Below are 18,125 nucleotides of genomic sequence, written 5' to 3'. Positions count from 1 at the left end.
TAAAAGTGTAGATTTCCAAGGCCCAACCTGAGATGAAATCTGCATTGTTATCAAGCACAGAATGGCAGTCCTTGGATTTCTCTTTGTGAAATATCACTTCAATAATTAGTCCGTCACACTCATAATTTTTTTGTCTCACTTGATTATATTTATTTTGACTAGTAATGATAATACCTAATACCTGTGTAGTGTAATAAATTTGCTAATACAGTGGGGAAAGGTGGGGTGGGGGAATATTATCTTTTGGGCACATATATCCCAGGCACACACAATGTTAAGATTTTATAGGTCTTCCTATATAACCTATAATATAGTAATTATTATGCCCATTTTTCAGCTAAAGAAACTAAGGCAAGGAAAGGTTAAACAGTGTGCTCAAGGTCACACAGCTGGCTCTGAACCCAGTTTTCTCTATGCAAAGACTCTGCTCTTAGCTACAATGTTATCTTGCCTCCCAGAACTTTCAGATTTTCACAGTGACCTACAATAAAAAAATATATTTATATCATGGTCTTCTTACACATAGAAATACACACAGATATATATGTGTGTTTGTGTGTGGGTATATGTATATGTATATACATATATACACACACAATGCTATGTATGATACATCTTGGCATTTTCTGTTCATTTGGTTTCATATCTTTAATGTTGTTTTTCAATCCCCTAAATTGATTTCATAACTCTTTAAGGGGAAATGACACATAAGTTTGAAAAACATAGCAATAAACCTTAAATTCCAAAAGACAATAAGGAATATTAGATACTATAGTTTATAGACAATATGGCTAAAGTATGCAAGAAAACGACATGCTGAAAATTTACTCGTATGAGTAATAATCTTTCATTCCAGACCTCTCTGAGTATTAATAATAGAAATTGTTATCATTTATTACATGTTCTGTGCTTTATAATCTTTAGAAAACTTCTCACATTCAATATGTCTTTTAATATTCACAAAACTCTATGACGTATAAAACTCTATGAGGTATAAAAGAAATGAAACAACCAACAGTAATAATGCAATATTTCATTTATCTTATTATTATTCTGTGGAATTTAAGAATAGTCTATTGAAGTTTTACCCATTGGAGAATTCTTTTTTTTTTTTTTTTTTTTTTTTTTTTAGGTAATGGATGCTTTGTTATTGGAAAATCAGTCATTAGTTTTCCTAATATAAATTAGGAATTCCTGGTGTTTTAAAAAAGCAGGAGATATATATTTCTTTTTTAAACAACTTATTGTCAAGTTAGCTAACATAGAGTGTATACAGTGTAGTCTTGGCTTCGGGAGTAGATTCCCGTAATTCATCATTTAAACACAACACCCAGTGCTCATCCCAACAAGTGTCCTCCTCAATGCCCATCTCCCATTTTCCCCCACCTCCCCTAACCCCCACCTCCATCAACCCTTAGTTCTCTATATTTAAGAGTCTCTTATGTTTTGCCTCCTTTGTTTGTAACTTATTTTTCCTTACTTTCCCCTATGGTCTTCTGTTAAGTTTCTCAAATTCCACATGTGAGTGAAAACATATGATATCTGTCTTTTTCTGACTGACTTATTTCATTTAGCATAATACCCTCCAGTTTCATCCACATTGTTGAAAATGGCAAGATTTCATTCTTTTTCATTGCCAAGTAGTATTCTATTGTATGTATATGGATAGAAAGATATAGCTATAGATACAGATATAGATGTAGATATGTATCTTCCACATCTTCTTTATCCATTCATCAGTTGATGGACGTTTCATCACATTAATGGAAGAAAGGGTAAGAACCAGATGATCCTGTAAATAGATACAGAAAAAGAACTTGACAAAATATAGCATCCTTTCTTAATAAAAATCCTCAAGAAAGTCGGGATAGAAGGAACATACCTTAACATCATAAAGCCATATATGGAAGGTCCACAGCTAATATCATCCTCAATGGGGAAAAACTGAGACCTTTCTCCCTGAGATTAGGAATATGACAGGGATGTCCACCCTCACCAATATAGTTTAACATAGTGTTTGAAGTCCTAGCCTCAGCAATCAGAAAACAAAGTGAAATAAAATGTATCCAAATTGGTAAAGAAGTCAAACTTGCACTTTTTGCAGATGACATGATACTCTACATGGAAAATCTGAAAGACTCCACCAAAAAAACACTAGAACTTGATGCGTGAAGTCAGCCAAGTCACAGGATGTAAAATCAATGTACAGCAATCAGTTGCATTTTATACACCAATAATGAAGCAACGGAAAGAAATATCAAGGAATCAATCCCATTTACACTTGCACCAAGAACCATAAAATACCTAGGAATAAATCTAACCAAAGAGGGAAAAGATCTGTATGCTGAAAACTGTAGAAAGCTTATGAAAGAAATTGAAGACACAAAGAAATGGAAAGTCATTCCATGCTCATGGATTGGAAGAACAAATATTGTTGAAATGTCAGTGCCGCCCAGAGCAATCTATACATTCAATGCTATCCCAATAAAAATAGCACCAGCATTTTTCACAGAGATAGAACAAACAACCCTAAAATTTTCATGGAACCACAAAAGACCCCCAATAGCCAAAGTAATATTGAAAACGAAAGCCAAAGCTGGAGGCATCACAATGCCAGACTACAAAGCTTGTACTATAAAGTTGTAATCATCAACACAGTATGATATTGGCACAAAAACAGACACATAGACCAATGGAATAGAATGGAGAGCCCAGAAATGGACCCTCAAATGTATGGCCAACTAATCTTTGACAAAGCAGGAAAGAATATCCAATGGAAAAAAGACAGTCTCTTTATCAAATGGTGTTGAGAGAACTGGACAGCAACATACAGAAGAATGAACCTGGACCACTTTCTTACACCACACCTTATACAAAAATAAATTCAAAATGAATGAAAGAGCTAAATGTGAGACAGGAAATCATCAAAATCCTACAGGAGAAGACAGGCAACAACCTCTTTGACCTCAGCCGCAGCAACTTCTTACTTGACATGTCTCTGAAGGCAAGGAAAATAAAAGCAAAAATGAACTATTGGGACCTCATCAATATAAAAAGCTTCTGTACAGCAAAGGAAACAATCAACAAAACTAAAAGGCAACCAATGGAATGGAAGAAGATATTTGCAAATGACATATCAGATAAAGGGTTAGTATCAAAAATCTATAAAGAACTTACCTAACTCAACACCCGAAAAACAAATAGTCCAGTGAAGATACGGGAAGAAAATACGAATAGACACTTTTCCAAAGAAGACATCCAGATGGCTAAGAGACACATGAAAAGATACTCAACATCACTCATCATCAGGGAAATACAAATCAAAACCACATTGAGATACCACCTTACACCAGTCAGAGTGACTAAAATTAACAATTCAGGAAGCAACAGGTGTTGGCGAGGATGTAGAGAAAGGACAACCCTCTTGCACTGTTGGTGGGAATGCAAACTGGTGCAGCCACTCTGGAAAACAGTATAGAGGTTCCTCAGAAAATTAAAAATAGAATTACCCTACGACTTAGTAGTACTAAAAATTTATCCAAAGGATACAGGAGTGCTGATTCATAGGGGCACATGTACCCTGTGCTATCCACAATAGCCAAATTATGGAGAACTCTTGACTTCATAGTGTCAGTCTACCACATTGCCAAGATTTGCCTTTTAAAAAATATTTTATTCAAAAATAAATAAATAAATAAATAAATAAAAAATATTTTATTGTAATGAATCTTTCTGTACAACAAAGTAATATTGCTGAGGAAATAAATATTTTTTAATAAATATAAACAATTAAAAAAAAACTTAGAGTAAGGACATAGTCATTATCTTTAAAAAAAAAAAAAAACCAGTATCAGCAACCTGCCTACTCAGACACTATAGGGACATTTCTTGCTGATATTTTCTTTAGGTTTCCTTTCAAAATCAGTGGGGCTCACAGGTGTTTAGATGGTAGTGTGATGCATTATACTCAAAAATGGCCTGTGCAGCCTTGACTTTTCAGTCGTAGGCGTTACTCACCCTTTTTGGAGTGTCAGGCAGAGATGCTCAAGGGATGGAGATGTGATTTTCTGCCCCTTCCATAAATATGCACATTGACATGATGGGGCTTTCTTACATGCTATTTTGGGTAGGCGTTCCCCTCCCCATCTCTCCATGGAGACAGAAAATTACTTTTGTCAAAGTTATTCTCAATGCATTTACAATCATCCAAGTTTTAATTTTAGTTGGCTTTTATGATTGCTTCCTTGGATTTGTATAAAGAACTTTCTGGTATTTTTAATACTGAATCATCTGGAACCTATCATTTTCCCTGTTTTCTCTTAGCTATACCTATAGATCCAAGTATCCAAAAATTCCATGAAAATTGTTCTGGGGGAAAATTATAAGCTGTTGTCTTCAAAGATTCGCCAACTCCTTTATTATTTAAAAATGATTTCTCCTATTGTTTCTTTTAGATACTAGTCATTGGTATAGCTCCTTAAAGATCCATCACAACCAAGAAGTATTTTATTCAACACAGGAAAACCTTTTTCCCCTCAAACACATATTTAAAATGTTAATCTAGTCAGTCATTGGCCCTTTTATATAGCAAAAGAGACCTTCAGAAGCATCCAGACATTTATTTTTATTTTAGAAATTAGGAAAGGGAAAGGCCCGGTCTTCGAACTCCCAGTTAGTCTTCATTTCTGTTCACCACATTGCCAAAAAGCAGAGTTCATGTTTGTAGAATGCCATTAATTAGTGTATTCCACTTCATAAATAATTCGTAACCACAGTAGTATTATATTGCAAAAGAAAAAAAATCATTGAAAGCGTCAAGATTCTACAATAGAAAATGAGACGTCGTATGTGCCCATGCATGTAGGGGTTCTGAAAGGCTTTCTTTGATTACTGTGTAAATGGTAAATAGAAATCCATATAGTTTCAAGTCTGATTCTACATCTGCTAATTGGATTTTGCTGTATGGATTTAGTAAGCCAATATTCATGCTCTTAAGTAAACATCTCTCAGAATGCATGCATATGACAAAGCTGGTTTTTCTTTTAATCGCTGGAATCAACGACTAAATCGGAGGTAGGCCAAGTTGACTTTGCAAAAGTAATCTAGGTTATAATGAAAGGACTTTATACTTATTTTACTATCAGCAGAACTAATGGAAAGAAAACAGAAATGTAGAATCCTAAAGGTCTTCCAAGGGCAGAAATTCATCTCTTTTCCTGACAGGAATACCCACATTATTCTGAACCGTTCTGTTTTACATCTAATTCCTGGCTGACAAATGTCCGTTTTTCATGCTTATTCATTCGTCATCCTTGTGTTCTCTCTGCCTGCAAGGCATCCAGCCTGCCTTCTATCACATCTTTGCAAATGATAAAGGATATGCTTAAAACGTTACCCACCCTCCCCTTGCAGAGGCATCCAGAAGTGAGCAGCTGCATTCCTGGACAACCACAATATATTCTATGCTCATTACACAACCTGAGAGCTAGAAAAGAGGGTTTATGGCAGAAATTAAAAGGATTTTGCAGGAAGAAGTATTGCCTCGTGGGGGGTTAAATGCGAGATCATTTTAGAAATTACATAAAATTTATATGGAGTTTAAAGCCAAACCATTAAAATGAAATAATTACAAGGTATTCAACGATGGCTCAGTTAAACCTGTCTCTCAAAGGATGTGCCTCTGATGTGTGGTCACCATTCTCAGTTAGGAAACAGGGATCCTCCTAAGAAGTGCCTTCATATGGCAGGAATTTGAAAACCATGCCAAAAACTACACCATATCCTAAGAATTACAGCATGCTGCATTCAAACCCATTGCCTCTTAATGGTGCTGCTGACTTCTGTCATCATAAAATTTTTGCAAAAGAGCAGTAGGTTCTCATGATGGTCATATTGCCAGTTCCCGTGCACCCCTCAACCCAGCTTGGCTTTCACTTGCCATTCACCTAAATGTCCCAAACCAGTGGCTTCTTCACCCTTCTGAATCCTTCCCTGCATTTGTCCTGTTGGCCTCTCATCTTGTTAAAACGTTATTCTCCTCTTGGCTCCTCTGACACATGTCTGTTTGGTTTCTCTCTTGCCTCTTTGTTCATGCCATGTCATTTTGCTGGCAGCCTTTTCTTTTGAATGTTGGTGTCCTGTATGTTGAGCACTCAGTCTTTCTCCTGGTGATGTAATCTGTTTCCCATGCTTCGGTCGTCTCCTAGACAACAAAGCACAAATCGCTTACAAGGAGGTTTTTTATAAGTTCTAGTGTTTCTCAACTTGGGATGGATTTTGCCTACTGGGGACATTAGGCATCTGTCTGTGGGCATTTATTTTACCACAGCTGGAAGAGGTGCTCCTTGCTTTTAGTAGGTGACGTCCAAGGATGCTGCTAAGTATCTTGCTATGCACAGGACAACCTGACAACAGAGAATTATCCAGTCCCAAATGTCAGTAGTACTGAGCCTGAGAACACATGATCTGGATTTATTGCACTTTCCATTTGAATATCCTGTACACACCAAACTGAACCTGTACCAAGTACATTGCTATCTTTCTCTTCACTTTCCTTTCTAATTCTGTACTATATCATCTAGTGATGGTACCATCTTAACAATTGCAATAGCTAAGAATATACTATTATTCTTGCCTCCTGGCACTCTCCAAATACTTGGGTCTTCTGAAATGTATGATCTTTTTATTTCCAGAATCTGCTTCTTTCTTCTCCTCTTCCTCCTCCTGCTTCCTCCTCCGCACTATCACTAGCCGAGTTCAAGACCCCGTCATTCCTCCTACTCTACTCAGATGGGTTCCTAACTACCTTCTGTCTCTTTACCACCACCTCTGTCACGTCTGTCACAATGAGGGGAGTATGATATCTGATCCCCTTCCTTTGCTTAAAAGCTTTTGAGGGCTTGCCATTGCTTAACATGGCAGAAAGGCTCTCACAAGTAGATGTCAGCTTACCTTTTTAGTCTTGAGTCTTTTTATCTTACACATCATCATCTTAAGCACTTAAGCAAGTGTGTACCAAAGAATATAATACTAAATATTAAAATAATTTGTTTTAGCTATTTGGATGCATACGTACCTCATTCTTATTCTAAGCCCTCATTTTGTGATATGCTTATTAATTTAACCAAGAGAGTCAATAGGTTCTTAAATTTGAGAACTAATTCCAGTCATTATTTTTTCACCCTACCCCACATCAGATGGAAGTTTTTCAGAATGATTTTTTTTATAAACAAGATATATCTGGTCAAGAACATTTTGTCCCATAAAAATTGTCCACCGCTTCTATTATTCTTATTAGTACTTGGCATTTTGCCAAAATTTTTATCTTGATGCAGATCCAAAACAAAGAGAAACTACGTAAGAAAAGAAAGAGTTAAAAAAGAGAATAAAAGAAGAAGAGAGTAACAAGTTTTTAATGTTTGTGTTGGAAGGACACAGATTAACCAAAAGATGTCTGATGAAAGGGATGTCTGTAATAGCAAAATATGTACAAATCAAGTCTCAGAAGGTTCTAATGTAGCATTGGTTATTTTGCTGTAAGGCTTTCAGTAATTTGAAAGATATGTTTCTTATATGTAAAATAAAGACATGATTTCGATAACTTATAAGTTCTAATAACTGTGGATTTTAAGTGTTTATTTTTGCAATATACTCAATTTCTTGATAATCAAATCAGAAGTGGCCTTCTGACAGAAATTTTGTCACCGTTTGGCAAGTCTCTTGTCTTACCTCAGATCACATATATCCATAATTTTCTCACAACCCCTAAGCTTTTGAAGGTTTTCTTATGCTGAGAAATTCAACAAATGGCAAGTTTGTAACAATGGATTTTTTTTTTCTGTCCGTGCTTCCTTCCAGATCGTGCTTTCTGATAGCTCCTTGAAAGACATTAGGAATATACCTCCAGAGTCTTTGGGTTTTCACAAACCACAGTTCAATAGGCTTAAATGGTACTTTTAGATTCTTAAGTCTTTATCAAAGATGTGACATGGAAGGATAGAAGCATTAATTTATAATCAAAATCAACTGGACAAAATTCCAATAACTTTTCATTGGAAGGAGATGAAACTGTATGTGTATGAAATAAAATGTTTAATATATTTTTTGTTTATATAAATGTTGCTTCAAAGCTCTGTGGCGGAATCATTTATTTTTTAACTTTGGCATTTAAAATAATAAACTGATTTTTTTAATCAATAGTTTGTTTTTTTTAATGTTTATTTATTTTGAGAGAGCATGCACATATGTGCATCTGGGGGAGGGGCAGAGAGAGAGAGAGAGAGAGAGAGAGAGAGAGAGGGTGAGGGAGAATCCCAAGTGGGCTCCACGCTGTCAGCACAGAGCCCGATGTGGGGCTCAGTGATCTCACAAACTGTGAGATCATGACCTAAGCCAAAATCCAGAGTCAGATGTTTAACCGACTGAGGTACCCAGGCGCTCTAAAATGATAAACTGATTTCTAACATGTTTATTCCACCTATAACAATTTTTAAAAGTCTAATGCATATTTTAGCAACTATAACTATATAAATGTGTAATTAGACAGTTGGTGTATTTGGGGAGAAATGACTATTTAATCTTCTAATTGAAGGATGGCTACATAATTACATATTACATATGTACAATTACATATGGCTACATAATTACATATTGTAGACTCATCCCCATAGTTACTCTTTTCTTTGCCTTGTGTTTGAGACATGTCAAGAAGCTATGTTCATTCTTTCAGGATTCCAGCATTCTGTTTTCCCCTCTGAAACAAAAAACTTCCTTTTGAGTTATTGATGAAAAGATCTCAGAGTTATTACAACTTTAATAGTATCTATTATGAAGAGAAAAATATGTATGTACATAACAGACTGCGTGTGTGTGAGAATCATGACAATGGGATTCTTTTGATAAAAAATGTGATCACCATATTTGGTTACCAAGCAATACTAGGGAAATTCAATTAATCAGTTTCACTTATTTTGAAAATTAGGTTCTCCAAAGCATTCCATTAAAGATTAAAGTAGAAGCAGTTAATAGCCTCTGAATTTCATGTTTTCCACCACACAGAATATAATAACCCCAACTATGGTATAGTACTAACAACATGTGGTGTGGTTAAAAAAATACAAAGACACATAAAATGCTAAACTGGAACATTTTTATAGCATTTTCCATAAATGGATAAATGTTAATTATTATTAGTTTTGTCATGTATTTTACTACCTGTGCTTTCCAGATCTACGGAAGACATTTGAGCAGGAACCCCTGGGAAAGGAGGTATCCCTGGAACAGGAAGTCTTGCTCCAGTGTCGACCACCTGAAGGGATCCCAGTGGCTGAGGTGAGTAACAAAAATTCTTTGCATTTAGCAAGTGGCATTTAGTTATTCTAACAGAGGCCTAATCCATGGCTAATGGTGCAGTGAATTAGGGTATGGCATGATGAATGTCTGGTAATGGAGTCCTAACTGCCTGCTGCTGGCAAAATAGATTGATTGGGAACTGATTAATGACTCGGGAGTCAATTAGAATGCCCCACTGGACAAAGCCACAGGCAGCTCGGTTTAATTTTGTCATTCTCTTTCAAGAAACCAGAAACATTGCTTTATTTTATCTGGCACTTATCATATGGAGAGGTGATAAAACTTAATAAAGTACCATCGGTTTTATTATTGTTCTTGATAATATGCAAAAAGTGTAAGAAGAGTGTGTGTGTGTCTGTGAGCCTGTGCACCCCACATATATATTTCCTGTTCTGTGATGTAATCCAAAGGCCATATCTACGTACCATGAATAAAAACATGTCTGAGAAATAACAAGTGTCAATTAGTTTCCCACCATGAGCTTTCTTCCATCAAGCTCTTCTTCTTTTTTTTTTTTTTTTTTTTTGGCTAAAACAAAGCCTATTGACTATTAATAAAGTATTACAAATCAGATATATACCATGTTTTTCATTAGCACCAAATCATATGGTGTCCTTTGAAAATGCCTGTCTACGGGGGATAGGCCTACATGTCCCCAAGGGAGTGCCATGCCCTCCTTGAGACACTCACCATCATAGAGTATACTTGTTGAGGAAAATTGTCTAATACTGTATTTTCATTTGTTAACGAATAACTCTAAGCTCTCAAAAATGTTACCTTTTATGATTATTAGGAGACATCCTAATGGGCATCAAACACTATTGCCCTAGCTAATTGGGTATTCTGTGGGCCCAGAAACACATTCAGTTTGACAGGTGACATACATAGGTGCTAACCTGTTGGTCCTTGTTAACCTCCAAACTACTTTGAGTCCTTTGGAATTCTCACTGTTTTATTGCATGTGTGGAAAGAGGCATTTTTTAGTTGTTGCAATTGGGGCCCGAATATGAGCCAGCTGATTTGTTTTTTGTTTTTAGTTTTTTTGTAAAAATAAGTCTTGAATTCTCCTTTATGTATGAAATTGCAAAATAATATATTGACACAATATAGTTCAAAAAACGTTTCATAGTTAATAGTGTACTTACTATTAGCTTTCTCTTAGTTTTTCAGTCTTGTGAAGGTTGAAGAAAAGGTGGGAGCCAGCTCAGTTAGCTGATCTCACCACCACAAGATTAAACATCTGATTGCTCTTGGCAAATTATTATAAGTAGTAAATTAAGAAATTTAGGCAAAGCTCTTAGAAAACAGCTCCATTTTTTCTCTCACAGCCATTTATATCTCTCCATGTGTCAATGCAAAGACTCAAAGTAGTGTTCTTAAGGAAACTTTTTGTTTTATTTTGCAAGAAGGGAACGATTTTTTGCCCTGTTACTCGCATTCCGTGGTACTTTCTAACACTGCGTCAGAGACTTTACATGATTATATCTGTTTTATCTGAGCTCATCAAAACCTTATCTTCCAACACTGATATATAATATGATTTAGTGTGATGAAAGGAGGCAACTCTTCTCTATTCAGTATTTTATTTCACTTATTACAATCGTTCATCTGTCTCCTTAATTGTATTTTTAAAATTCTAAATGCAGGCCTCCACCAAACTACCTTAAAGACCAAAACATGTCCTGAGTAACATGCGTGTCCACAGCCTCATTTTTACCCAGCATTTCCTACAGATTGCTGATCCCTGCAAAGACTTTCAGTGAGGAGGTCCTAGTAATTTTTTCATTTTTTTTAGTCTCTCCAACAAAGTGGTTCACTTTGTCAAGGAGTAAAGATTCATGACTGAAAACTAATTGGCTGTGAATTTTATTTGTATCATCAGTGGGGAAGAGACCAATTAACACTTGGCAAGCTCAAAAATCATATACCCATTTGACATTCAAAGAACTATATTTAATGCATTTTTTCCTTTTTTTTTTCTGAAGTCAGAAGAGACATCAAACGGTCTTGCTCAAGAGCAGGCTAATAAACTCCTAGGTAGATATTTTCCAACACCCTTAGAATCACCAAGATCAGAAAGCTAATAAATACCCTAATGGGACACATTACAATAGTCATTTGCTTAAGAGGAGCAGATAAATGAAAAAAAGAAAGGAATGAAATGTAACCTGGTGAATTAAAGTGTTATTAAATTATTTTGGTTGTATCATAAATGCATTCATTATTTAATATTTAAATTTTTTGAAGAATCTAAAAGCATAAATATAGCTTAGAGTGAAATGCTGATCTTAAAGATCAAACTCTTGCATTTTACCATAAGTAAAATCAATCATGAAGGTATACTGGCAAGGATTTGTGCTGCTTTTGTGTCCAAGGCAAGTGATTCTGAAAAACTCAGATGGTAAATGCTCAATGGATACATGGTTTGATCAATTCAGTTGATGTTTGTTTTATATGTGTCTAGCTCCAATGAGCAAGTAGTCAGGTACATTCTTTGTAGAATATGAGGAAACAACTTTCTTCCTTCCCATACAAGTCAATAAATTTCTAAAGAACTCTACCAGTTAAAAAAAAATTTAATGTTTTTATTTATATTTGAGAGAGAGAGACAGAGCATGAGCAGGGGAGGGGGCAGAGAGAGAGAGACGGAGACAGAATCCAAAGCAGGCTCCAGGCTCTGAGCTCTCAGCACAGAGCCCGACGCAGGGTTCAAACCCACGAACCTGAGATCATGACCTGAGCCAAAGTTGGACGCTTAACTGACTGAGCCACCCAGGCACCCTGAGAACTCTACCAATCTTAAATTACAGTGGTATCACTTTTGATGCAGATAACATAGGCATTTCTGAGGTCATAAATAGCATTTAATATCATCCCCTATTTTGGCTCTGGTCTCTATTATAGAATGTTAAACTAATTTCCTCATAGAACTCTCGGTGTAAACCATTTTTAACTTTTTGACTTTGGGCAAGGTGTTTCAATTCTCTGTATATATGTTTTCTGAATTATAAAATGGAGATAACAATAATAGTATCTATCCAGAAGATAGTTTTGGAGTTCAGATGAGATGATACACATAAATCACTTGGACCATGTAGAAAGCTCAAGAAACATCAGCCATTTTTAGTATTATTATTATATGATCACTTACTGATTTACAGAAGACAAAATTCAAGCTCTGGAATTCAGAATAGCCACTAAGCACATTGTACCTATGCTGGGTGCTGTGGGGCTGTGAAGCTTCTGTCCTGTGAAAAATCACCAATATGCCCTCTTGTGTTCTCCAGCCAGGGCTTTGGTTAGAGTCCATAAATACTACAAATGAAGATCACATTGTAAGCTTCAAACAAGGAAAAGCCCTTATTTATTGTAAATATCTACTTCACAAATGACTTGTTAATGTAAATACCTACAGCAAGTCATGACATGGCTGCTGTCCTTGCTCTAATTTTTGAAGGTATTGGTGTCCATTTGGCCCTCATGATCCCAAGACATTGGATCAGCCTGCATATTTTATTTCAAAGAAGACATTTGGGCTGAGGCTACTTTTGGTAGTTCTCCTTTTCAGGGATAAAGGAAGAGGGTGACAAAGTTTCAGAGGAGGAAGAGGCCAATCCAGATTTCTTATACCACATATCTCCAAATGGTGACGCTTTGGGTAAGAAAAATTATGTTGTGGGCACCCCAGGATAAAGCATATGGGTTCCAGAGCTCTAACCTTGGCTCTCCCTCCTCTGGTCTCCTTGCCACATCCTTTCTTTATATCTATTTTATTTAAAATATTTAACAACTGTATGACTTCCTTAGCCCTGAGGCAGAGTCTGAAGGCCTTGTGCTGTATCAGGCGTAAACCCTTCAGCTGCTGAATCATAGGGTGGTCCAGGGAGCCATCCAGTGCTGGGAAGGAGAAGGGGAGCGCTCAGTTCTTTAGCAGCACGTACAGAGTTGTTTCAGCCATACCATAACACCTGGTATGGATGAACCAATGTGATTGGCTCCTATATACAATGACGTTTTATAGCTCCAACTACTACTTGCATTGAAATGTATCTGTTTACTCCTCTGCCTGCCTGACTAAACTGTGAAGAAATAAGGAGCAAACAGGTTTTGCTCATGTTTTATCTCTAATACCCACAGACTGAACCTATTTAGTAGATTCTCTAACTATATTTCATTAAATGAAGGAAAGAGTCCCTGTTGGATATGGCTACATTTCAGGAAACGGAGATGGAACTTTCCACAAAAAGGACGTTTGTCACCCCTGAAGTTGCAACCCTATTGAGAGAACTCAGTGTGGGGTGAGGGGTTTCATTAGTCTGAAGCCTGAGAGTGAAGTTCCAACCCACTAGGACCAGAAGGACAAAAGGGGGGGGGGGCAATTGGAAGCTACTTTAGTTCAAGGATTATAGGGCAGGTTAATAATAATCATATTAAAATTAAGAGTAGACCACATGGGAGAAAGGAAAACAACCACCAGAAACACTCTAAAATGGTATTGCCCATGGTATTTTAGTGGTCCGTGCCAGGACCACACCAAAAGTACAATGTTTTTGTTACATTTCTGGGAAGGTATTTTGCCTCCCTTTCAATAGACAAGCCTCCCCATTTCCCTAAACAAGCCAGAAAATTAATACACTGATGAATGGGTGCTGGGTGTCCCAGTGTATCATAGCAGCACTCTGTAAAGTGAATCCCTCTTTCTCATCTTAGTTTATGCCTACAAAATGTTGTGTCACATGGTGAGCCAGAAATATACTCAGAGATACTTTATTTTATCAGATTATCTCTTTTGGAGAGTACTGGGATCAAAACATCAATGCATACGAGATTTGCTGGCATGGCGGAAGGAGCAAAACTGAATTTTTCACTAAAACCTGTGATTTGTATCACCTTTAACAAGGGGATAATTGCTTCTCTAATTATAATTGAGCCATTTCTCATAGGAGTTTAATTGGAGGCACAGGGCGCAATGTTCAATTTATTGACCCAGTTGTGCTTAGAAGCCGTCCTCTTATTTATCAACATTTGCATCTCTAATTAGCAAGTGGGAAAATATGGGTCGAAGTGCAAAAGAATAGCTTATTTTGCTGAGTTTAGTATTGATAAACAGGGAACAGATTTTTTTTTTAAAGCTAATACTGCCAGGGCAAAAAGCTGCTGGCAGCTGGAGGCTATGCCAAATGTGCAGCATCAGGTGCTATGCCATCTAATTGATTATTAATATGGCTGCTGAACATTTTGTTTCATGAGAGGCATGCATGTTTCACTGCCATTCCCTCATAATGGGGACTTCATGTGGCTGCATTTCCATGCAGGTGCATTGTCTTCCAAGCCGTGCTTTCTGTCCTTTGTAGGCGAAAGAGAGAAAAGAAGGGCTTGAATACAAATTTGGAGAGAGAGACTGCTTTCAGCGCTCAGTGATATCTGTTGGAGTTTTCCCCTAGCACGTGTGTAGCAACAAGCTGCTGATTTTTTTTTTTTTCTTGCAAGCTGATTATATCAGCCTTGCAAAAAGTTTTGCGCAAGTATTAGGCTTCCTGACTACTAGGCAGCTTGCAAGCTTTGTATTGGTTCAATCTACAGTTGCCAGCATCACCTCTTTATTATGGTTACCCCTTAAGTTTTTCTTCCAATATCTGCCTCTAATAGTTATATGCAGAGCTGACCATAAGCCCAGATAACCACGTAAACCAAGTTAAAAATAATAACATTAAACGATGCCAGCATCCATTAAAAAAAAAAACAAAACAGTAAGAAATTATAAACCTTTTTTGGACTTATAATAGATTGTGGCTTCACTCCGTGCTCATACATAGTGGTTCCTTTGAGCTCTAGCACAGCATGCAGCTTTTGTTTTTTAATCATTCATTCATTCAAGAAATATTTATTGTCTCTTCCCTCTGTGCTGGGTACCCTTCTAGTTGCAGGAGATACAAGTCAGCCAAAGTCCCTAACGGGTTAAAACAAAACAAAAAATGACTACACAAGAATAGAAATAAATGACCAAGGAATTGCCAGATAGTTGCAAGTTAAAAGAAGTAAGACAAGGTCATATTTCAGAGGTTGATGGTTATTGGGGATTGGAAGTCACTTCAGAGTCCAAGGAGAATCTCTGTGGAGGCACTCTATGAGCTGAGGTCTGAATGACAGGAAAGAACCAGTTTTAAAAATGTTTGGGTCAGGAAGTTCCATGCAGGGGGAGCAAAATACCCTGAGAAAGAGTTGATGTGGCTTTAGATTTAAAAAGAGGCCAGTGTAGGGATAAGGGCGCCTGGGTGGCACAATTGGTTAAGGGTCCCACTTCAGTTTGGGTCATGATCTCATGGTTCCTGAGTTCAAGCCCTGCATCGGGCTCTGTGCTGACACCTCAGAGCTTGGAGACTACTTCGGATTCTGTGTCTCCCTCTCTCTCTGCTCCTCCCCCTGCTCACACTCTGTCTCTCTCTCTCTCAAAAATAAGTAAACATTAACAACACTAAATTAAAAAAAGAAAAGAGGCCAATGTTTCAGAGACACAGTGAAGCCTTGAGGAGGGTTTTGTGGACTTATAGGAGGATGACTTTGTGGAATTACAGAAATGGTGAGTAGTTTAGACTGATCTCTGAATGCATGAAAAACCCCTGGAGATTTTAAGTAAGGAATTGTCATGTTGTGGTATATATATATATATTCTCACTGTTTTTTTTTTTTTAATGGATGTTGGCATCGTTTAATGTTATTATTTTTAACTTGGTTTATGTGGTTATCTGGGCTTATGGTCAGCTCTGCATATAACTATGTCTTTCAAAGATCATTCCTGCTGCTGCATGGAAAACAGACTTCAGTAGTGTAAGAATGGCAACAGGGACCCATTTAGGGGATCTTGCCTGAACCTAAAGCAAGAGAAAATGGTTGCTTGTCTTAAGGTGGGAGTAAAAGAGATGGAGAGAGATGGTGAAATAAAGGACATATTTTAATTTCTGCCAGAATACAAAATTCTTTTGGGGGGGAATAAAAATTTCTGAACATGATTTTTAAATTTGCTCTTACGAAATGAATAGGATCTAGAAAATGTTTTCAGGAGAAAGTAAAATCTTCCATGCTAAAGTGCAGCTGTTTTCAAACACAGTCTCTCTCTTACTGGCAACAGACAATGACCTAGAATGTATCTTTAATCACAAGGCACAATGATCTTTTATTTCTGTTACCCTTATTTCTTAAGAAAAGTGTATCTGTTTCTTCAGTAAGTTCTCTTGCTTGGAAACTTCTTTCAGTGATTCTCTCCGTAGGTCTATAGGCACTATTTACTGGGGGTAAATTCACTGGGGGTGAGAAATGGCAACCTAGTGACCAGAAAGTGTAGAAATCCCATACTTTTTTTTTTAATTTTTAAAGTGTTTTTTATTATTTTTGAGAGAGAGAGAGAGACAGAGCACAAGTGGGGGAGGGACAGAGAAGGAGGGAGACACAGAATCCAAAGCAGGCTCCAGGCTCTGAGCTGTCAGCACAGAGCCCGACACAGGGCTGGAACCCACAAACCATGAGATCATGACCTGAGCTGAAGTTAGACACTTAACCAACTGAGCCACCCAGGCGCGCCCCGAAAGCCGGTACTTCTAAAGGTGGCCAGACTTAGTAAGAGTCCCACTCTTATGTGGTAAATAAGAAATGCTGAGAATTCCTTATCCTGAAAGGCAAGTTTGTAGTAAAGACTCGTTAGGAACTATCTATAGACCAGTCAATGTATAGTTGCTTTGCCCTGAAAAAAAATAGCATTTTAAGGACATTTCAGTGCCATTTTGCTCCCTTGGAAGATATTATTAGATATAGTCATTCTACTCTGGGCATTTTGAGTGGTTGTCGCTGTTAGTTAATTTAATAGTTCATTAGGTCAGCGTGCTTTTATCTTCTCATAGTTGAACTTAGGCTTTAGGAATGGAAGTTTTCAGACTTCAAGACAAGTTTGCCTCCGCAGTATGGTCTGTGTACATTCAGCTCTCAAAAGCAATAAGCCAGACATATGTGCAATTAAGGGAGTGTTTCCTCAATAGGAAAACAAATTCCTTTCTTAGCAAATTCTTTCCCTTTGCAGAAGTTACAACTGAGCAAAATGTCACTACATTTTCCACTTGTTTTTTTTTATTCTTTGGCTTTTTTTTTTTAACAATTGTCTAAGGATAATTTCAACATGCTTGAAAGACCAACACTTTAAAGCATAAAAACACACATACTTTCACAAACCTATTGAAAGGTACAGAGTATTTTGGACAGTAGTCAACCCAGAAGTGAATAAGTTTCTTATTTTATTGCAAATCTGACAAGCCAATGAATGCCTAAACAAAGTAGCCTTCTATTCTTGACCAGAGAGAACATCTAGAACATTGTCTCCACAATAGCTGCGGGGGAGATGTAGGATGGAGGGAGAAAGCTCTCGTCCTTTTACACACTTTTTTTTTTAATGGCTTCTTGCTTCTTGTATTTTAAGGCACTTTTTATGCACAACTTTTATGGGTAAAGAACATAATGAAGATATATAATGAGGCATATGTATATGTATCTGTATATGTATATGTATAATTAAGATGTTTTTAGTCATAAGAAGTACCTACAAGAGATGGTGAGAAGGTGTTGCCAGGGTAAGAAATCAGAAGAAAATAATTCTCGGATTGCAAACTCTGGAGCAATTGGAGCCAAACTCTAGGTGGTAAAAGTCTCCAGCAGGATATTACCTATAGTCATCCTTTAGAATTTTCTAGGTCTTACTACTACTCAAAATGAGATGCATAGATTATCTG

The 18,125-nt window shown here is 36.9% G+C and overlaps 1 protein-coding gene across 3 annotated transcripts in view; it reads left to right on the top strand.

The window, feature by feature from the left end:
• Positions 1–18,125, top strand: part of UNC5C (unc-5 netrin receptor C) — a 364,440-nt gene that overhangs the window by 247,910 nt on the left and 98,405 nt on the right. For all 3 annotated transcript variants that reach the window (XM_060654604.3, XM_060654602.3, XM_060654601.3), the window contains exon 4: positions 9,227–9,330. In XM_060654604.3, coding sequence (XP_060510587.1) covers positions 9,227–9,330 — 104 coding nt within the window. The remainder of the gene's footprint in view (positions 1–9,226; positions 9,331–18,125) is intronic.

The sequence above is a fragment of the Panthera onca genome, chromosome B1, assembly GCF_046562875.1.
Source record: "Panthera onca isolate mPanOnc1 chromosome B1, mPanOnc1 haplotype 2, whole genome shotgun sequence".
In the NCBI taxonomy this organism is placed as follows: domain Eukaryota; kingdom Metazoa; phylum Chordata; class Mammalia; order Carnivora; family Felidae; genus Panthera; species Panthera onca.
This window is presented reverse-complemented; position numbering and strand designations above follow the sequence as displayed.